Source organism: Botryllus schlosseri, chromosome 10 (genome assembly GCF_051294905.1).
Source record: "Botryllus schlosseri isolate E-star chromosome 10, Bs_hap1, whole genome shotgun sequence".
NCBI classification, from domain to species: domain Eukaryota; kingdom Metazoa; phylum Chordata; class Ascidiacea; order Stolidobranchia; family Styelidae; genus Botryllus; species Botryllus schlosseri.
Window position 1 is genome coordinate 2,843,730 of NC_137245.1, and position 18,090 is coordinate 2,861,819.

At 39.2% G+C, this 18,090-nt stretch overlaps 3 protein-coding genes and 1 long non-coding RNA gene across 5 annotated transcripts in view; 3 read left to right on the forward strand and 1 right to left on the reverse strand.

Moving 5' to 3' along the window:
* Positions 1 to 18,090, forward strand: part of LOC145447823 (uncharacterized) — a 245,308-nt gene that overhangs the window by 182,199 nt on the left and 45,019 nt on the right. The window lies entirely within an intron of this gene.
* Positions 1 to 18,090, forward strand: part of LOC145447847 (uncharacterized) — a 287,550-nt gene that overhangs the window by 133,979 nt on the left and 135,481 nt on the right. The window lies entirely within an intron of this gene.
* The window catches only part of LOC145447828 (uncharacterized), a 119,096-nt gene that overhangs the window by 90,292 nt on the left and 10,714 nt on the right, over positions 1 to 18,090 (reverse strand). The gene's annotated exons all lie outside the window — the stretch shown is intronic.
* Positions 2,141 to 8,629, forward strand: LOC145447825 (uncharacterized). Of its 2 annotated transcripts, XM_080326102.1 has the most exons (10): positions 2,141 to 2,590; positions 2,646 to 2,760; positions 3,130 to 3,800; positions 3,859 to 3,912; positions 4,001 to 4,063; positions 4,240 to 4,454; positions 4,837 to 4,999; positions 5,085 to 5,179; positions 6,157 to 6,210; positions 7,431 to 8,629. In XM_080326102.1, the coding sequence occupies exons 4-10, from the start codon at positions 3,903 to 3,905 to the stop codon at positions 7,434 to 7,436; spliced, it is 606 nt and encodes a 201-aa protein (XP_080182228.1). In that variant the 5' UTR covers positions 2,141 to 2,590; positions 2,646 to 2,760; positions 3,130 to 3,800; positions 3,859 to 3,902; the 3' UTR covers positions 7,437 to 8,629. The 2 variants fall into 2 exon arrangements, with proteins under 2 accessions (XP_080182228.1, XP_080182227.1); XM_080326101.1 differs by lacking the exon at positions 7,431 to 8,629 and having other exon boundaries at positions 6,157 to 7,384.

An 18,090-nucleotide genomic window follows, 5' to 3' on the forward strand; every position in this document is an offset into this window, starting at 1 on the left:
GACTGAATGCCGTCAATAACATTATATTGGTAATTGCATTATATTATTATTAATTTTCAATCCTATCTCTGCCCCCGATGGTCAGATTTACGTTCAGGTATCTTGTTATAATTAATTTGGTGTATGTTGTTAATTCATGGCATTCGGTATGCTATATAATCAAAAGATATTGTTGTATCCAAAACGTAGCAGACTAAAAGCAGACTTTCGTTCGACGCACACACAAATTGTCATGTCTTTAATGCTCTGTGGGTGCCCAGGAGTGGCATTTGCATGGTGGGCTCAGATTGGAAGGACAAGACTATTAGTCACGCCCACCCAGCGCGGCGATTGAAAATGGGCACATACTCTAGGTTTGGGCCAAGGTCTTTCTTTAGTAGCACACTTCGTGAAGTCGCGTGTTGGTCGAAACTGCATATGTCTTTGGTGTGTCGTGGCACGTTATTGATTGGAACCTAAATCCCTTTTACTATAAATTAAGGCTGCTTTTAAAACAAAAATCAATATAAAGCAAACATGTTTAAAAGACGGCCATTGTTTAAAACATGTTTTCATTGTTTCTTTTTTAAGCAATGACGTCACGAATGTGAATTGACATTGACAATTGAAAATATAGGGTAAATATAGCTTCTTTGACGAAATATCTTTAATATAAGTGTTGAACCGACTATTTTGAGGGGTTCCAACCCCCTATATCGATATATGTCGGCTAAATCGAGCGGCAATTGTCCATAGGCTCATACAACATGTCTTTTCGAAAGCATTACACAAATATGGCATAATTTTACAACTTGAAAAAACACAATTTTCAAGTTAATTAAATCTCTCGAAAATACTCTATAATTTATGATGGTTTACGAAATACTTTTCAGTCCCTTTCGAGCTCGCTCCCCACCCTATTGGGAAATTTGGGGTACGGCAGTCAATGACCTGGCAAGAATGCAAATAGCTGGGTGCGATTAATCGTCCAATCACCCCATGTCTGCTATGTATATCTTGGCCTACGTTCTCAGATCCAAGTCGCACTAGATGATTATTCAATTCGCAGTCTTGGGGAAATTGAAATCTCTCTTAATATAGATGGACTGCCTCTGTTCAAAAGCAGTCCAAAGTGTGTTTGGCCCATTCTATGTGCCATTCATGTGAATCCCACTGTAGTGGTTCCCATTGCTATATGCTATGGACTAGCTAAGCCCAGTAATCTTGATTTTCTGAAGGACTGTGTTTCAGACATGAAGGATGTTATGGAAAATGGCATTACTGTTAAGAACCGTAATATCCGTGTGATTTTGCGATGTATTGTTTGTGATTGTCCGGCCCGGGCTATGGTCAAGAACGTGAAATTGTGTTCTGGCTATTATGGCTGCGACAGATGTACGCAGAAGGGAGACTGGTGCGGAAAAGTAATATACCGTGAAACTGTAAATATAACTCCGAGGACAGATGCCTCATTTCGTAATCATGAACAGCCTGAACATCATCATGGCCAAACCCCATTCTCTTCATTAGCAATAGACATGGTGAGGCAGTTTCCTATAGAATATATGCACCTAGCATGTCTTGGTGTCACGAAACGACTTCTGCATGCCTGGATCAACGGAAGCAAAAAAACGAGGCTTTCGAATAGCAACATTGCAGAAATTAGTTCCAAGTTGGTATACCTGAGAAGTTGCATTCCGAAGTGGTTTGCACGTAAGCCAAGGTCATTAAGTGAAATTGCACACTGGAAAGCCACAGAATACAGGCAATTTATGCTATACACTGGTAGGGTGGTTCTGAAAGGAATACTCGGTCCCGAACTGTTTAATCACTTTCTTCAATTCAGCTCTGCCCTTTGTATTTTGATATCACCAACCTTGGTAAGGAAATATGCTGATTTTGCTGAAGAACTATTAGTGTCATTTGTGGAGAATTGCAAATCACTTTATGGTGATCAATTTCTAGTCTACAATGTTCACGCCCTAATTCATCTTGCAGATGATGCAAAATTATTTTTGGGTTTGGACAATTGTAGCGCGTTTCCGTTCGAAAACTACCTGCACCAATTAAAAAAAATGGTACGATCTGGGAAAGAGCCTTTGATTCAAATAATTAATAAGTTGGCAGATGGACGAAAAACTCGAACAACTTGTATTCCCAGAAAATGCCTTTGTATCGATCAGTGGTGCATGTTGTGAAGTTATAAGCACTGGCCCCTCTGATGTAAGCTACTGAAAAGTGTACCTGAATGCTATGCCATATTTCAAGTCACCCATGGATTCCCGGTTAATTGGTGTATACAAAGTTCACTCTCGACAATATGTAATTAAATCTGTACGAAATTGTGATATTAGAACACCGGCTATCCGTATAAAGCAAAGTGATTTTCATATACTATTTTTATCAATATTGCATGTTTGAGATTTATATCGTGAATTTGCGAAAAATATGTGAAATTCGTCCTAACAAAATTATATATATTTTCAGGTTTCCTAAATCTTCTCGAGTTCTATATTTCCTGACAATGCGGTTTTCTGTGGTAGAATTTATAATAGATTGCTCATGTGCAATTGTATCCAGCGATTGGTTATTTCAATCTGATGCTGATAAAGTAAGTTTGTCTTATGGCTAGCTAGCTCTGACGATCCTCACCTTCTATTTTTTAGACATTGTGGTGTTATTGGCCAGGGACAGTTAAATCCGCTCAGTATGCTCAGAAGAATATCCCGCCCAATGCGCAGACATGGGATAATTATGCAGTTCGCAAATTATATGAGACTGGTATGGGATTAATAGCTTATGATATAGTGTATACAATATATACATGCAGTTAATCACAAGCAGTAGTATTGATTTGAGTACTTTAAACAAGTAGAGGGGTTGCATTACCACAGAAGAGGTGGCTTATTTTGTAACTGCTATGTGCATTTTCGCGACACATGTATCATGATTATTGACTCTACAAATAGGTGCTGGTCCTGATCTGCATATGCATAGTTGTTATCTACAGAGTGGAAGTACCCCGAATGCCTATCCTTGATTAATTAGTGCAAGTAGGCCAGGCTTACTCGGATGCTTTAGGAAAGTACAAGTACATGGTTGCTGACCACTTCTGTGTCTATACTTCGTCACCTCTGTTCCACTTTTCAGACACGTACGCTGCTGCACTCGCAGCGAATAAGAGAGCGGAGTCTACATCCGCACTCGAGAGTGAAAGTGAGACGCTAATATCGCGAAAGAGAAAAATTAAAAAGAAAAAGCATCCTGAATTTTCCTATGGGTTGGCAAATACATCCACAGGTTTGTGGTATTCTTGTCAATAGTCCAGGTTCCCAGTTCAACCACCTTCAAATCCTATAAAAATTACTGACCACAGCCTGGATTACAATCAAATCTACATTTAACTTTATATTTTATCTTGATTTAAAATGTTCACATGTAGATAACGAGGAAGCCAACCAACAACCTCTGCCACTTAAGCGCAAGAATGCCGCTGATTCATCTGATAGTGCGGCACTGATATGGCCTCAGCTACCTGAAAGCATCAGTGAACCAGAGTTGAAACAGAGAAAAATGAATTCTTCTGGAGATGCAGACATTCTAGATAGCGATTCCTCTGGTATGCTAAAATCATATTATTTTTGATTTTATGCTTCTATGTGTCTACCTTCATTTGTAGTATAAAAATAAACAATGAATCCATAATGTCAGTGTTATTCCTGACAATGAGGTAGCTCCTGCTGATACTTCAGTTCATTCGCAACCATCATTGTCTACTTCAAAACAACGTTCACAGCTACCCTCCAAGGAGAAACGGGGAGGTTTGTGTTATAATTTTTTTTTTAAACCATTCGATATGCGACTGTGTACTTTCTTCAGTCACATCAACACCAAGACGTACTGATCGCCACCGAATAGAAACGATGTTGGAAGGTTCGTTTGAAATTTTTCTATTCGGGAGCTGTTTACTTGCTTTGTTAAATTATTAAATAAATAGTATTGTTTTGTTCATCTATTATAGGTTGCTCTTCGTTTGCAATGTCAAGCGCCGGGGTATCCGAAAGGCCAAACTCTGCAGATAGTGGTATGTTCCATGAATGATTTTTTTTCATAAAAAGTGACATTTGTCAACTTTTTACAAGCGAAGACTCCACGAACTCAATTTTATGTCATACGGGCCTAGATTAAAGACGAATGGCCAACCCGTGGTCTGTCAGAAGGTTCTCAGTGGCGTGATAGTTAATTTTTGATTTTATTCAGAAATCTTGAAGAAAATTTTGATCTGCATGCAAACCATCTTGGAAAAGGTAGTTGAAAATAAGGCGCATCTCGTTCGGCTTGAACTTGGAAAGTGTCTACCAGCGCAGTCCAGCACACAGAATTTGGAATGCATTATCGAGAAACCTGCAACTAGTACAGATGAATTGAAAGGCATCGAAGAGAAACTTGAGGATAAAGCAGTGAAGGATGCTGCAGTAAGTAGCTGCTATAATTACTAGAGCCACTGGTTTTTAAACAAGTATGCAATTGCTAACATATAATGTCATCTGATCAATTTACCGAATGTCTCTTTGTGTAATTGTTCGTTCACTGAAAAATGCTACTATAACTTCAATTTCCAAGGATATAATTTGAATAGCTGGTTCGTGGTACAGAACTTGAATATAGCTTTCAATACAACATCCATTGTAACAGAATATTTATTACACTCGAAGACTTTTCGTTAACTCTTGAAAAGAGGCACCCGAAAAGTCTTCGAGTTTAATTTTAATAAATATTCTGTTGCAATGGATGTTGTATTGAAAGATATAATTTGAGATCTATTTTCATTATTTTTTCCATTACTTGTTTTGCCAGGTATCGTATTTGTCGCTGGTTGGCGGACGAGATGTAAAGGCGACAATTCGAGAGGTGCTGAAAAAGATTGCAACAAAACGTCTTCTCGTTCAATATTCCAAGAATGGACAGAAAGGAAAGAAACGCTTTAAAGACCATAAGATCATCTATAGCCTTTTGCTCTGTAAGTATTGAATTTTTAGGGCAAGGGTCCCAGACAGCGGGAATTGTAATTAAGCAGCTCTAACCCTATATTTCTGTCACTGTAGGTACATGCAGAAAGGCCCACGGCAAAGCAACGATGCAAGAGATAGAAACTGCGATTAGTGAAGTCCTGAAGTCCTACAATCGTTTTTTCAAGACGGTACGCAGTTCGCTGTTGGTTAATCATTCTGTTATACCCCAGCTGGTGTTAAAGGGGCACTGCACTCAAAAAATGATGTGGTCTCAAATTGAAGAGCAGAACGAAAAAAAAATTTGGCCGCAGCCGTTTTCTTCAGAACGCCACCGTAATGGAGCTGCAATTTATTGAAATTTCCAGAGTTGCAGCAGTCGCGGCTCCGGTTAATCTCTTAACCCGTTACATGGCACGATGACTTCATCGTCGCACTTGCTCGACGCGATTACGCAGTCACGCAGAGGACGAGCTTCAGATAGTTGTCAGCCGATGTTCTGAAGCAAATATGTCTAACAAATATCATGTGTCTGTATCTTCCGCAAGACCACTACTCCAAAGGTTGTGCACTGTGCAGTCAATAATACATCTTGAAAATGAAAGCTGTATCTGCATCAATATACAACTGTAACGGCATCTCAGTATCATTCAACTGGCAAATACTATAGAGTCGTGACAAGCTCCAGACACAAATCCTCCTGACCTAACACCGTACGTTGAGCGCCGCCTTGGTGTGCAAGACATGAGTCATTCATAACATCGACTGACAACTATCTAAAGTTCGTCCTCTGCGTAATCGCGTCGAGCAAGTGCGATGATGAAGTCATCGTGCCATGTAACGGGTTAAGAGATTATCCGGAGCCGCGACTGCTGCAACTCTGGAAATTTCAATAAATTGCAGCTCCATTACGGTGGCGTTCTGAAGAAAACGGCTGCGGCCAAAAATTTTTTTTCGTTCTGCTCTTCAATTTGAGACCACATCATTTTTTGAGTGCAGTGCCCCTTTAAGTGCATTAAATTACAATGAATATAATGTTCATTAGTGCTCGATAGTATTAAATTATTCTGCTGTACACAAGATTTAGGTCATTGTATTGTTTTTGAAGTTAGTCGTACATATATACTGTTCTACGAAGTCCTAGTCCGTAACAATGAACTTCTTGCAGAAATCAAGATCACCTAATGGAAGCATGGCTGATGAAGAATTAGTGGTGGATGAGGTATGCATTGCCTGGTCTTAATATGAAATCATGATGAATTTTACAATGTTGGTCCTTTTTGCACTTTAACACCTGATGGAGTGGCATTTCGAAAGCTTGTGTAATAAATATAAATATTACTTTGCAAATGGACGTTAAATAATGTCTAAAAGCAACCAAGATCTGAATGTTGGTCCTGTCACACCATTTCCTTGCATATTCTTGCTATGGGATTCTATTTTTTCTGCTTTGCTTTTGAAACACAGCTCCTTTATCTCAATTTGATATGACATAGTACAAGCTGGTCACCTATTTCCAGTGTTGGGATCAAGTCACTACCTTCGAGTCACGAGTCATTGCACATTTTGACTCAAGTCAAGTCAATCGATTTTCAAAGGTGACTCGAGTCGAGTAAAGTCAAGTCAAGTCACGAGTCAAGTCACATTTCAAGTCAAGTTGCCTTTTCGAAGTATGAGGCATGATTACGTCATTGCAATTTGCTAGCTGTCTGAAATACAGATTGAGTGGTCATTGATTCCGAACCGATGAACAACTATAGAGTTAAATACGTACGCAAGAAGACGCTGCGTCGCTCACATATACGTAGAACTATTAAACTATGTACGTAATTGCATAGCCTCAGTTTATAGTTACCAGCCAAAATAGAGAATAGAGAAACGAATTGATAAGATGCCATACATTACCCATTTACAAATAGATATGTTATAATTCGAGCATGCGTTGATGACAATATAAACTATATTCGAATTCATTCAAATAAAACAAGATGTTTGGCAAAGGTATAAGAACAGAGAACGGAAATGGACATTTTGCTATTTTATTGCTTTACTACTAGAGTGAACGACAACGTAAGCTGTAAGCTTCGATCACTTCGTTTGCGGTCAATTTATTTATGAGAGAACAATCGCGGCTCAGTGAAACGTTCGATCATTGAATGATTGATCGCTTTCAAGGGTTACACCAGCGTTTCGCGAACAATCCGAACATATGCAAGATACAATGATTTTTATCGACACCGATTACTTGATGACTTGTGGATTGACTCATGACTCGGAGCAAAATTCACGAGTCAATCCACATTTCTGATATGTCGAGTCAAGTCAAGTCAAGTCATTTTAGCAAAGTGACTCGAGTCAAGTCATGTCATACAAAAAAAAGCGACTCGAGTCATCCCAACACTGCCTATTTCTGAATTACCAATGATCACATTTTCATTTCAGGAATGAATATGATAAGATTTGATGAGCTTGTTCTCATGTTAAGAAGAATGAAGTGGGCGATTGAGCTTAAAAGTCGCGTTTGTAGTCTCAGAGAAGACGACAGTTTCTTCATTTTACATGTACAGTAACGTGCCATTGGCACAGGGTAAAGCGTTTCTTCAAGTTTCTGCTTAGTAAAAAATGTAAATAAGTGATTTTGCTAACATTTTTCATGTATCAGTAACGTGCGATTGGCTTAGGGTAAAGTGTTTCCCCAACCAATACTGGAATTTCTTCACTATATTGTCATGTTTATCAACACGTCCTACACTGTTGAATAAAAACGACCATGATCTACTAGTACAACCGAGATTACTCCTGATCAGGTGCACCTTTCATGTTTTTTTTTCCTGAGGTTTGTGTCTCAAAACTGAACCTTGATTCGATCGTCTGAGGTTGTCAAAGTAGTCCGTTGGGATTCCTAGCAATCTGATTGCTATATTTAATAATTTTTGATATCGCAATAAGGGGGCGCAGGAATTTTTACGATCACAAAGCGGGGTGTCGAAAAAAGAAGCAGCCATATACAAGACATGGTTAAGTTAAGTCAAGTAGAAATGAAAAAAGAAGGTAGTAAAATTACTATAGTGGATAGTTTTCGGTACTTGAGATTCGGCCTAGCTGTTGCCATTAAAATAAGAGGTGGCTGCTCTCGAAAATATATTCAGTTACATATTCATGTGTTAAGGATAAAATTTAGACCAGTTATTCAGAGAACAATACAAATATGTCCCAAAAATAATTCTAATTTACAATATCCTCAATGTAAAATGTAAGTAAAAGAAATGATGAAGCATGGCTACTTGAGTAATTAGTGCAAGTAGCCAAAAAAACGGTTCTATAAAAAGTAGAAGTTCTTCGCTACTGACCACCTCTGATAAATGTGCATGTGTGGTATATTTCAGTAATTGCAACCCTAGTGTTATGCTTTGGTACAAGTCCTGTGATTTTTATCTAATACCCATGAGCTGGTATTCTGTAATATTTCAATTTTACCTCCGAGTTCGGCACATTAAGTATAAAAGACTGCAATGTTGTTGTTTAAACTCGCACAATGCTTGCCTTTTACTCTTTGTACCATTATTTACTATGCGTGGAATGGGCCATGTTTCTTGTGTGATTATTCGTGAACGTTTGGTAATAAACTCATTTTCCTGAAATTTTCCACTGCAATTTTGTGACTCAGCATTCGCACAGCCAGAACGTAGAAATTGGTGGAAAGGTTACGTATCAGGAACGTATTTCGGGACCAACATGGGGATAGCTGTACGTCTCTGTAACGTATCACCGTAACGTCTACGTGACGTTCCCATGTATACACAGAATTACGTCGAGAGGACGATACAGCGTCACGTTACGGTCCCCAATTTCCACCAAATATATACGTCGACGATACGTATTTTTGTTTGCAGGGTATTGTTTTTTTTTTATCTGTTCACATAATATATATCGTTAGACTGGTATGCTTGATGTTTCAGCAGATTAATGTGATGACATGGTTGACCTCATAATATTGTATATTTTCTTGGACTCTTGGCAAACATTTTAGAGTGCTACCAACCAGTCATATTGCAAGGTGTCAGCTGTCTGTATTTGGTTTTCGGATTGATGATTTTTTTCTGTGGTCTTGTAATCAAAACTTACATCTGGTTGCAACAATCCGGAAATATCCGTATATCCGTATAACTATGCGACAATATCCGAAAAATATCTCTGGTAATATCCGACTCCTGTCCGACTGCCACAAAATGGGCCAATATCCGGCCCGAACGCTGTGCGAGTTCGTCCGATGCTTATCACTGTTGTACACTCACCATTCTGTTGATTCGGTCCCAATTGCGAAACTAGGAATGGTGTTAGCTAACATCATTAAGGAGTACCATACCAAATTTCGTCACCCGTTTTACGATGGAACACCTTCAAAACCAACGCCGTACAACATCGACTATTCCGTTAATTCTGTTTGCGGTAGCATAGCACGCACCTATACATACTCAAATTTAATAACGGGATTACCATGCTAAACATTGCCATGCTGAACATTGTGTCCCCGCCGTGAACTTGGTACGCGGTTGTATGACATTTTGCCAATGCACCATGCCAAATTTCGTCACCTATTTCATGATGAACACCTTCAAAAGTAATGCCGTCAAACATCAACTTTATCAAGGGAATTACCATGCTAATCATTGACTCCCCAGCTCGAAACTTAGTAATAAAACCAAATGGCGTCACCCATTTCATGATGGAACACATTAAAAACTAACGCAATTCCTATATAGTCTTTTGCTTAAATCTGTTTTAGGATTTGGCTCTAATTCAATTAGATTAGAATAGATTTAGAGCTACACATATAGTTTTTTGTGAGTTAGAAGTGAATACAGCAAAATCAACTTCAGTTCACATCAAATCACAGTGCATTTCCGTAATGGTTAACGTCTGCACACCAAGCTTAGCTCCACTATACCAGGGGTCACCAGCACGCGGGCTACATGCAGACGGCGATGTGATTTGTGAATTTGGAAGAACGCGAAGTTAAGAATTTTTGGCCCTTGGCACATTGGATTAGAATTAGTTAGAGCATAGGAACATATCACAAATTAGATTAGATTTAGACTACTGGCATTTTGCTCTAATTTAGTGAAATTAGACACCTAGAATTATCTAGTTGTCCAAGTATGATACATACCCAGCTTTAATAAAGGAAAGCCACTTAACATACATAATTAGCGTTAACAAAACAATGGCGAAACCCAATGAAGGCGTCTCGTATTGATACGGGTGCCATTATATGAATATTGAACAAAGAGATGTTGCAAGACATCTCAGTGAATTAAAACTAAAATCCACTTCAATTCTTTAATATATCCATTCGAAGGAGGCAGTTAATGTTGTCTGGAGGCAGATTTGGCAGTGTCGTGACGATTGATCTGAATCAATTTGAACAGGCTGGTGAAGAAATGAAGTCAATTTCTCAAGGGATCCCCGACGGAAATATGGATATTTCTTGTCAGTGAACTTTTCCGTCGGTTCTACAACGCACGAGAATGATACTACTCGAGACGCTGGACGGGAATTTGAGGGTCTTACGACGCCTCGCGCCATCGATTCCAATATCCGAATGAAAAACTCTGACGGACTACATGTAGATGCTACCGGGGATCAAACATATAGACAATGCACGAGAATGATAATGATCCAAAAACGCTGGACTGGTATTTGAGTTTCTTAAGACTGTTCGCGCCTGTCGGCCCGCTATACTACCCTAACCAAAAGCTCTTCGTTTTATATGGATTTTGGTACATGGGAGAGATTCATAAGAAGCGATCGAGGCAATACCATCACATATTCAGGATGGACTGATGTCATTGCAAACCACCGTGCAAGTAATCCATGGTGCTCCTTTGCCTTCAAGCGTCATCGCTTCAACGCCGTATCTAAAAAAGTAAGGTTCTGCTGCTATGGTTACTGTACGATAAATGATTGCGATAACACTGTCAGGGTTACAACTATGAACGGCATACTTTACAATGTATAATATCACGGAGAAATTGAACATCGAGGAAGGAATGGAAGAAAAATTTAAAATTTAAAGAGGAAACAAATGATCGATGAAATTGAATACATCACTCCCAGAGTCTTGCATTTGAAAAAACTGAAAACTCCGACACGGAAAAATATAACTCGGGGGGAACTGGGATCATGTTCCATCGAAAGATGTTTTAAAGACAATAAGACATGAAGCTCTTAAAAGCGGTCGGAAAGATCAAAACATCTGGACATCGCTGACATTGTTGAAATGCGAGCAACAGGACACGGAAACGAAAAAAAAACGAATCAACGGAACCTCACAGATAATCATTTTGCATTCTGAGGAGTCTGTGCGTATATACCATGACATCTTTAAATGGGATATACTGTATCTAGACGCTACAAGTGGTGTACAAAGCCCCCTTCCTGACATCCATACAAATCTTGACAACGATGTATCCAGACAATGATGGTCCGCAGAGTTCCAATGCTTACATAACAACGGAATGTGCTGTTTACACACCAAAGGAATAATTCATTCAGATTATCAACGTGCATCAGAATAACGGGGTGGGTGACCGACCACCGTTTCCAACATATTTTCACTTCCAAATAATTGCGAGACAGTCGATGTTTTCGATAGTGTAGTGCTCCGGCCCCTTATGAAATAACAAAATTGCTTCAACCAACCATGGACAAAGTCGAGATCAATATCCCACATGTTCAGATGCAGAAGGCTGGCTCAGGAAACTATGGAGCATTTGCAATAGCTTTCGCAGAAGCCCTGTGCCGGGGAAAAATCCCACAACTTGCTGTGTCAGTGAAACTGATATACGCGAATTCATTGCTGCGGGATTCAGGGACAAAACTATGATTAATTTATCTTCAGAAATGACTAGAAGAGTCAAAGAGCCTCGGGAAAACTGTCGGTCAACTTGTACTGAAAGTGCAGACTCTCGAACTACGGTTCCTATATTCAGTGTACGAATTGCGAAATTAAGTATCATCCGTCATGTACAAAAAACAGGATACCAGAAGATGTTTAAGCAGACGATTGGCCAAAGCCAAATGTAAAAACCTAGAAAAACATTTGTTAGAACAAATCGAACGTCAGCTATAATGAACTCGACTACGGAATTTGCAATTTGAACAGCATTGTGCGGCATCTGATTCATTTCTTAACTATGCTGGACAAAACACATGGGCCGATAATTATACCTTTACATCTAGTGTTACCTGCACGACATCAAGCAAGGATTTAGTACCAAGCGAATTAATGGCTAAACTGCCGATACATAATACAAAGAGTGAGCTAGCTGGACAATGTGGACATGCTATTACAGATACTGATGAATGTTCTCGATTTGCAACCCAACTGCGCTTCTTCAATGTACGATCCAAAACAAGCCGATGTCAACCGTGCAACCAATACATGATTCCCATGAATATGATATACAGATTAAGCAGAGCAAAACAGAGATGCATGCGGCCTTTATAGGACTGCATTCAAGTACAATTTTGGAAACATCTATTTCATTGCAATATCTCATCTCTACATGGCCGGTTTCAACTGATAATGTGACAAAAGCTATAAACCGCTGACATGGTCAACATTACAGATTCAGTAGTAAGGAGAATTGCCCCGTAGATCTTTGGGGCTTTTCAGGGATAGTGATCACCATGAAGATGACCAAAATAGCATATAAACGTGTTTTTATATACTAAGCTAGCATTTGGGTCACAAGCATTGAAGTTTCTCCTGACAATTTTTCAAATCTGAATAACCCTAATGCCCATGGACAATACCAGACTAGAAAACTTCCTGATTTCTATGACTGTTGTGGACCGCCAGATCAAGGCATAGCTATTTAGTTTGAGGCACCTTCCTTTTTTATTTCGTGCTCTGCGTAAATATTAGTTTGTTCGCACATGTGTCTGAAAAATTCTTCGGGCAGCAGTTCATCAAAGACTACTGCCGGTGATAGATATAAGTTATCCAGGCGGCAGCATGGCGCACCGGTAAACGGTATTATTTGAGGTTTTGCGGCAGGATCGTCAGACCATTCATTGATTTGAATGTAACATCGAGGGCGTATCTTGCTGGCAGTGGAGGGAGCGGTATTCAGCAGTACGCGGTGACACCACAGGGTCGGCAGATTAGAATGAGGCATCGAGGTAAAAAAGCATGCCGGTACTCGCACTCGGGGAGTGTGACAGGTGAGGCAACGCGGGCAAACTGCCTAGGTCAGTGTTTTTCAACCTTTTGTCTTTGAGGACCCCTTTCGGATCGTCACGAACCCCCGGAAAGTTCTACTTCAAATTTAGCTCAATTATCGTGCAATCGTTATGTCTCGCGCAAATGGCTACTGTAGGCTTAGTTAGATAATCGGCAAAAATGACGTTTCTTGAAAATATGATCATAATATTTCATGTAGAAATTGGGTTGACTTCTATTATTTAAAAAGAGATTGCTACAACTGCATTTCTTGAAATACGCGGTCCTGAAAATCCGCGCCGTCATTTTGATATGACTGCCGAAAATCTATTTCCGCAAATATAGGTGGTGGCGAATCTGATATCAACACGTAAGGCTTCCGAAGAAACTTGGGTATCGCAAACTTGGGTATCGCAACAAATATGACACCAAAATTGACGAACATTTTTTTAATGAAGCTATATTGTCAAGCATGGTCATTTCTATGTAGCAGCTTATCTTGAAGGTATTATGGAAAAGTGTTTGTGTATATCACAAGCAAAAATGGATTTTGTAAACATTTCGAATTGACGTGACCTTATTCATCCAACTTCTGTTTTCACAATCAATCAGGTTTATTAATATTTTCATGGTTTCAAAACATATATACGTAGAACTATTAAACTATGTACGTAATTGCATAGCCTCAGTTTATAGTTACCAGCCAAAATAGAGAATAGAGAAACGAATTGATAAGATGCCATACATTACCCATTTACAAATAGATATGTTATAATTCGAGCATGCGTTGATGACAATATAAACTATATTCGAATTCATTCAAATAAAACAAGATGTTTGGCAAAGGTATAAGAACAGAGAACGGAAATGGACATTTTGCTATTTTATTGCTTTACTACTAGAGTGAACGACAACGTAAGCTGTAAGCTTCGATCACTTCGTTTGCGGTCAATTTATTTATGAGAGAACAATCGCGGCTCAGTGAAACGTTCGATCATTGAATGATTGATCGCTTTCAAGGGTTACACCAGCGTTTCGCGAACAATCCGAACATATGCAAGATACAATGATTTTTATCGACACCGATTACTTGATGACTTGTGGATTGACTCATGACTCGGAGCAAAATTCACGAGTCAATCCACATTTCTGATATGTCGAGTCAAGTCAAGTCAAGTCATTTTAGCAAAGTGACTCGAGTCAAGTCATGTCATACAAAAAAAAGCGACTCGAGTCATCCCAACACTGCCTATTTCTGAATTACCAATGATCACATTTTCATTTCAGGAATGAATATGATAAGATTTGATGAGCTTGTTCTCATGTTAAGAAGAATGAAGTGGGCGATTGAGCTTAAAAGTCGCGTTTGTAGTCTCAGAGAAGACGACAGTTTCTTCATTTTACATGTACAGTAACGTGCCATTGGCACAGGGTAAAGCGTTTCTTCAAGTTTCTGCTTAGTAAAAAATGTAAATAAGTGATTTTGCTAACATTTTTCATGTATCAGTAACGTGCGATTGGCTTAGGGTAAAGTGTTTCCCCAACCAATACTGGAATTTCTTCACTATATTGTCATGTTTATCAACACGTCCTACACTGTTGAATAAAAACGACCATGATCTACTAGTACAACCGAGATTACTCCTGATCAGGTGCACCTTTCATGTTTTTTTTTCCTGAGGTTTGTGTCTCAAAACTGAACCTTGATTCGATCGTCTGAGGTTGTCAAAGTAGTCCGTTGGGATTCCTAGCAATCTGATTGCTATATTTAATAATTTTTGATATCGCAATAAGGGGGCGCAGGAATTTTTACGATCACAAAGCGGGGTGTCGAAAAAAGAAGCAGCCATATACAAGACATGGTTAAGTTAAGTCAAGTAGAAATGAAAAAAGAAGGTAGTAAAATTACTATAGTGGATAGTTTTCGGTACTTGAGATTCGGCCTAGCTGTTGCCATTAAAATAAGAGGTGGCTGCTCTCGAAAATATATTCAGTTACATATTCATGTGTTAAGGATAAAATTTAGACCAGTTATTCAGAGAACAATACAAATATGTCCCAAAAATAATTCTAATTTACAATATCCTCAATGTAAAATGTAAGTAAAAGAAATGATGAAGCATGGCTACTTGAGTAATTAGTGCAAGTAGCCAAAAAAACGGTTCTATAAAAAGTAGAAGTTCTTCGCTACTGACCACCTCTGATAAATGTGCATGTGTGGTATATTTCAGTAATTGCAACCCTAGTGTTATGCTTTGGTACAAGTCCTGTGATTTTTATCTAATACCCATGAGCTGGTATTCTGTAATATTTCAATTTTACCTCCGAGTTCGGCACCTTAAGTATAAAAGACTGCAATGTTGTTGTTTAAACTCGCACAATGCTTGCCTTTTACTCTTTGTACCATTATTTACTATGCGTGGAATGGGCCATGTTTCTTGTGTGATTATTCGTGAACGTTTGGTAATAAACTCATTTTCCTGAAATTTTCCACTGCAATTTTGTGACTCAGCATTCGCACAGCCAGAACGTAGAAATTGGTGGAAAGGTTACGTATCAGGAACGTATTTCGGGACCAACATGGGGATAGCTGTACGTCTCTGTAACGTATCACCGTAACGTCTACGTGACGTTCCCATGTATACACAGAATTACGTCGAGAGGACGATACAGCGTCACGTTACGGTCCCCAATTTCCACCAAATATATACGTCGACGATACGTATTTTTGTTTGCAGGGTATTGTTTTTTTTTTATCTGTTCACATAATATATATCGTTAGACTGGTATGCTTGATGTTTCAGCAGATTAATGTGATGACATGGTTGACCTCATAATATTGTATATTTTCTTGGACTCTTGGCAAACATTTTAGAGTGCTACCAACCAGTCATATTGCAAGGTGTCAGCTGTCTGTATTTGGTTTTCGGATTGATGATTTTTTTCTGTGGTCTTGTAATCAAAACTTACATCTGGTTGCAACAATCCGGAAATATCCGTATATCCGTATAACTATGCGACAATATCCGAAAAATATCTCTGGTAATATCCGACTCCTGTCCGACTGCCACAAAATGGGCCAATATCCGGCCCGAACGCTGTGCGAGTTCGTCCGATGCTTATCACTGTTGTACACTCACCATTCTGTTGATTCGGTCCCAATTGCGAAACTAGGAATGGTGTTAGCTAACATCATTAAGGAGTACCATACCAAATTTCGTCACCCGTTTTACGATGGAACACCTTCAAAACCAACGCCGTACAACATCGACTATTCCGTTAATTCTGTTTGCGGTAGCATAGCACGCACCTATACATACTCAAATTTAATAACGGGATTACCATGCTAAACATTGCCATGCTGAACATTGTGTCCCCGCCGTGAACTTGGTACGCGGTTGTATGACATTTTGCCAATGCACCATGCCAAATTTCGTCACCTATTTCATGATGAACACCTTCAAAAGTAATGCCGTCAAACATCAACTTTATCAAGGGAATTACCATGCTAATCATTGACTCCCCAGCTCGAAACTTAGTAATAAAACCAAATGGCGTCACCCATTTCATGATGGAACACATTAAAAACTAACGCAATTCCTATATAGTCTTTTGCTTAAATCTGTTTTAGGATTTGGCTCTAATTCAATTAGATTAGAATAGATTTAGAGCTACACATATAGTTTTTTGTGAGTTAGAAGTGAATACAGCAAAATCAACTTCAGTTCACATCAAATCACAGTGCATTTCCGTAATGGTTAACGTCTGCACACCAAGCTTAGCTCCACTATACCAGGGGTCACCAGCACGCGGGCTACATGCAGACGGCGATGTGATTTGTGAATTTGGAAGAACGCGAAGTTAAGAATTTTTGGCCCTTGGCACATTGGATTAGAATTAGTTAGAGCATAGGAACATATCACAAATTAGATTAGATTTAGACTACTGGCATTTTGCTCTAATTTAGTGAAATTAGACACCTAGAATTATCTAGTTGTCCAAGTATGATACATACCCAGCTTTAATAAAGGAAAGCCACTTAACATACATAATTAGCGTTAACAAAACAATGGCGAAACCCAATGAAGGCGTCTCGTATTGATACGGGTGCCATTATATGAATATTGAACAAAGAGATGTTGCAAGACATCTCAGTGAATTAAAACTAAAATCCACTTCAATTCTTTAATATATCCATTCGAAGGAGGCAGTTAATGTTGTCTGGAGGCAGATTTGGCAGTGTCGTGACGATTGATCTGAATCAATTTGAACAGGCTGGTGAAGAAATGAAGTCAATTTCTCAAGGGATCCCCGACGGAAATATGGATATTTCTTGTCAGTGAACTTTTCCGTCGGTTCTACAACGCACGAGAATGATACTACTCGAGACGCTGGACGGGAATTTGAGGGTCTTACGACGCCTCGCGCCATCGATTCCAATATCCGAATGAAAAACTCTGACGGACTACATGTAGATGCTACCGGGGATCAAACATATAGACAATGCACGAGAATGATAATGATCCAAAAACGCTGGACTGGTATTTGAGTTTCTTAAGACTGTTCGCGCCTGTCGGCCCGCTATACTACCCTAACCAAAAGCTCTTCGTTTTATATGGATTTTGGTACATGGGAGAGATTCATAAGAAGCGATCGAGGCAATACCATCACATATTCAGGATGGACTGATGTCATTGCAAACCACCGTGCAAGTAATCCATGGTGCTCCTTTGCCTTCAAGCGTCATCGCTTCAACGCCGTATCTAAAAAAGTAAGGTTCTGCTGCTATGGTTACTGTACGATAAATGATTGCGATAACACTGTCAGGGTTACAACTATGAACGGCATACTTTACAATGTATAATATCACGGAGA